At 35.8% G+C, this 4,238-nt stretch overlaps 1 protein-coding gene across 11 annotated transcripts in view; it reads left to right on the top strand.

Moving 5' to 3' along the window:
- The window catches only part of podxl (podocalyxin-like), a 45,263-nt gene extending 41,858 nt beyond the window's left edge, over positions 1-3,405 (top strand). For all 11 annotated transcript variants that reach the window (XM_048155074.1, XM_048155080.1, XM_048155078.1 and 8 more), the window contains 6 exons: positions 8-159; positions 255-284; positions 795-906; positions 1,057-1,100; positions 1,179-1,319; positions 1,505-3,405. In XM_048155074.1, coding sequence (XP_048011031.1) covers positions 8-159; positions 255-284; positions 795-906; positions 1,057-1,100; positions 1,179-1,319; positions 1,505-1,699 — 674 coding nt within the window. In that variant the 3' untranslated portion in view covers positions 1,700-3,405. The remainder of the gene's footprint in view (positions 1-7; positions 160-254; positions 285-794; positions 907-1,056; positions 1,101-1,178; positions 1,320-1,504) is intronic.
- The last annotated feature ends 833 nt before the right edge of the window (positions 3,406-4,238 follow it).

The raw sequence follows: 4,238 nt of genomic DNA, 5'->3' as shown, positions 1-4,238 counted from the left end.
ACCACAGCAGCAACAGAGCCTACATCGACTGTTTCTCAAGATTTTCCGAAACAGGAAACACAAACAACTTCTGCTCCGATCACATCAACCACACTTCCGGGCACAACAAGACCTGTCAACGTGGATAATAAAAACCCTACTTCAGAAAATTTCACACATGTAAAAAACTAACATTTGTGTTTTTTTCTTAAATATTGTTTACATTCTTCACCCAGATATTGCACATGATCATGTTTTTTATTTCTCTTCTGCAGGATGTCTTTGATCTGAGTCACAGCAGTAACGTGAGTACATGGATGTAAATAACAGCATGTCCTATAATTTCATTCTTTCGTCTTTTTTTTTTTTTTTTTTGGACAAAGATTTCAGTCATTGCTCCCCAAAGGTTCATCCATTTTCCACTGAGATGACAGGAAATACTGTATAATCCCTTTTTAAAAAAAGTGTATGTTCTCATCAGGTGGAAAATGCCCTCTCCCTGCTCTTCCTCCTTTCCCAAATTCCAAACAAAACAGTACTGGTCACAGAGAGCTCCATCTTATAATTCAATATCAAGAACCTCTATGGAAAAATACCACAAGGGAGCTGTTTGATCTATAAACTAAATGTTTTAGACACTTCTAAATTATGGTAAAATCAATTTCTGAACAAAATATGAAATGCAGCCAGAGAACATTTCTTGGACAACAGCAGTAAGCAAATTGACTGACTACCCTTCACAAAATCAACCTAGATTCTTTTAAAACTGATTGAAACATGCAGCTAAACATTTAATATTTGCTCTGTTTACACAGGGGAACGTCGTGCATGAAACCTGTAAGAAGCTGGGTCAGAATCTGAAAGGAAATTGCTCGGTCACTGTGGAAATTCAAGGCAATAAATTAATTGGAACATTTACAATAAACGGTGAGGGAAATGTTATGGTTTCCAAACACATTAGAGCTTCATCTGGAGGAATCCCTGGATTCAGAGCTTGCCATTTTATGATCAGTTATCTTTAATAACAAAAGTACAGAAAATTATATTATAGTAATTCCCTTCCTTTTCCATTCACAGCTGACCAAATGATACCGACAGAGAGCTACAAACCTCAAAAACAGGTCAGGCGATTGACAGACAATAATACTGCGACTCTCTCAGGAAGTTTGTTTATTTTCTAACACACATTTTCTTGGCAGGAAGATGACGTTACAACAGACAAGGAGACGATACCAGACACGTTGATTGCCATCTTGGCTTCGTGTGGCGCTTTGGTGCTCATTTTGTGCTGCTTTGCTGGATACTGCACTTATCATCGCAGATCCTACAGGAAGAACCAGGTAATACTCAATTCCTAACACAAAAATGAATTAGACATACTTGCATTGCTTGAGTCAGGCTCTACTTTCAATAAATACAGCAAATGGACTTTTTGCACTACTTGAATTCTGAAGCCAATTAAATGTCAAAGTACACCCTGAATCCCAAAGTGTTAACATCCCAACATATACTTTTACCTGGGTAGCAACACCTGACGGAAGAGCTGCAGACAGTGGAGAATGGTTATCATGACAATCCCACACTGGAGGTGATGGAGATACAGCCCGAAATGCAAGAGAAGAAACTGACATTGAACGGGGAGTTCAACGACAGCTGGATCGTCCCCATAGACAACCTACTGAAAGAGGACATACCCGATGAAGAAGACACCCACTTGTAATGGCACCGGATGAGCCGTCAGGAGCGGGAAACCTGCTGCTCTCATAACGGTAGATTGTGACCAGACAGAATGTAGGAAAAGCAGAGATTGATGTAAAGACTATCAAACGACAATGGTTTCATTTGCTGCCGGGATGTATATGCTGTAATTAAGTAGTTAGATGTCAAGTAAGTGCTAGAAATAGCTTTTGTGTGTCACTGTCTATGGGAAAGGGAAAAGTCTGAGTTGTGTATATGGACTGTCAATGCACAATCTTTGTGCCTTAACTTTACTTCATCACATTTATTTTAATTTTAGCATATCGCTTGGCTAACAATCTGGCCTGTTTCTAATTTAAAACAGATTTGGTTCAATAATTTTCAGTATTGAGTTAAAAAATGAATTTTGAATTTATATTTTTTGTGATTTTTCGCTCAGCATCTTGGAAGTTTTTTCCCACTGCAGTGCATTTGTGGACTGCCTTCTAAATGTGATTCTGCCTTAGAGTTTGTTCAAAATGAGGCATCTTAAAATGCAGCATGTTCACTGCCTCCGCATCGGAGGCATGCCTTATGATCAGGATTGCCAGGTCTGTGCAACAAAATTAGCCCAATGGCCGAATTCTCCACTGAATTTGTACATCTGAGGGGTGTTTTGGGGCTGTTGGAGTGCCAAAATCGTACATACAGGGGTGGAAATCAACCCGCAAGAATTTTTTTTTTTTTTTTTACCTGCGGCAACAACTTAAAAGCACAATTCCGCAGATTTGACAACACTGCTCATGATGCCTTAAAATGCCTTTAAGCACTGTCAAGTTTAAGTTTCATGTGCAAATTGCTCTGTTTTTCTCTAAAACTATATATTCAAGATTCAGGGTTCACACAGTTTTTGATCAGTAAATGTCCATGATTTTTCCATGAGTTTTCCAATAATGTGATTTTAAAAATCACATTATGGAGACAGCAGTCACAAAGTAACTTTTCATTACTATTAGAAATTTCCATTACTTTTAGGAAATCTCATTAATCCAGGACTGTTTGAACCCTGTATTCGTTCTTGAGATGAACGCAATTGTTACGCCTGTATATAATGCTTATTTTTTATGCTTTTTTTTTTTCTTTTTCATTAAGTTTGTTTTCTGTTTAGGGAAGATTAACACTCATATAGGCACAACATTACACTGTGACCAATGGATAATTCATCCTGGTAAATTAGACTATGGTTCAAGATAACTTTTGCATTTTCTTCCCTCTGCACTACTTGCGTCTTTGTGTTGGTAATTATGTATGAAGGTTTACAATCTCGTTAACCTGAAACAATTGACACTAAATCCAACATAACTCACTCAAGTTTATTTACAGGTATTAAATATTCATAAGCCAACTTCTTTAATTAGAATTTTCAGTTTAGTAAATTGATCACCTTTTTGTTTGGGGATGGTTTATTTAATTGTTTTGATGTTGATTTCACCAAAACATTTTTACAATTTTTTTTGTTGTTGTTGTTGTATTTGCATGTACTACACCAATTTTCATTAAGAGATTCACTGCTGCCTCAGTTTAGCCGATCTACTTCCACCAAAGTATTAAGGTTGAATTTATTGCTGTATTATGTATTTGAAGTCAGTTTGCTGCTGTGCGAACGACAGGGGTCTGATACACTGGAAGCTGCATCTGTCAGATTGGACAGGGACAGCCATGATTTCTAATAAAATTTTAAAAGAAAAATAAAAGAAAAAGCATTTTCTCTTGAAAAGTGCAATAGGGCAGTTATTTCATATTAAACAATAACAAAATTTATACAGTACTGTTCAAATGTTTGGGGTCAGTAAAAATTTTTTTTAATATATATATTTTTGAAAGAAGTCTTTTATGTTCACCGAAGGTTCATTTATTTGAACAAAAATAAGGGTAATAAAAGTAAAACAGTAATATTGTAAAATATTATTACAATTCAAAATAAGTTATCTATTGTAATCATGTGGTGACCAAGTATAATTTTCAGCATCATTACTCCAGTCTTCAGTGTCACATGATTAGAAATCATTCCAATATGCTGATTTGCAGCTCAAGAAATATTTGTTGTTATCAATGTTAAAAATTTTGATTTTTTTGTGGAAACTGAAATTCTCAGGAAATTTTCAGGATTCTTTGATGAATAGAAATTTCTAAATAACAGCATTTATTTGAAATAGATTTTTTTCTAATTTTACCGTCACCTTTTGATGCATTTAGGGATAGTTCACCCAGAAATGAAAATTTGATGTTTATCTGCTTACCCCCAGAGCATCCAAGATGTAGGTGTCTTTGTTTCTTCAGTAGAACACAAATGATGATTTTTAACTCCAACCGTTGCTGTCTGTCAGTCAAATAATGCTAGTGGATGGGAACTTCTACTATAAGAGTAAAAAAAAACTTGCTTAGACAAGTCCAAATTAAACCCTGCGGCTCGTGACGACACATTGATGTCTTAAGACACGAAACGATCGGTTTGTGTGAGAAACCGAACAGTATTTATATCATTTTTTACCTCTAATACACCACTATGTCCAACTGCATTC

The sequence above is a fragment of the Megalobrama amblycephala genome, linkage group LG14, assembly GCF_018812025.1.
Source record: "Megalobrama amblycephala isolate DHTTF-2021 linkage group LG14, ASM1881202v1, whole genome shotgun sequence".
NCBI classification, from domain to species: Eukaryota; Metazoa; Chordata; class Actinopteri; order Cypriniformes; family Xenocyprididae; genus Megalobrama; species Megalobrama amblycephala.
This window is presented reverse-complemented; position numbering and strand designations above follow the sequence as displayed.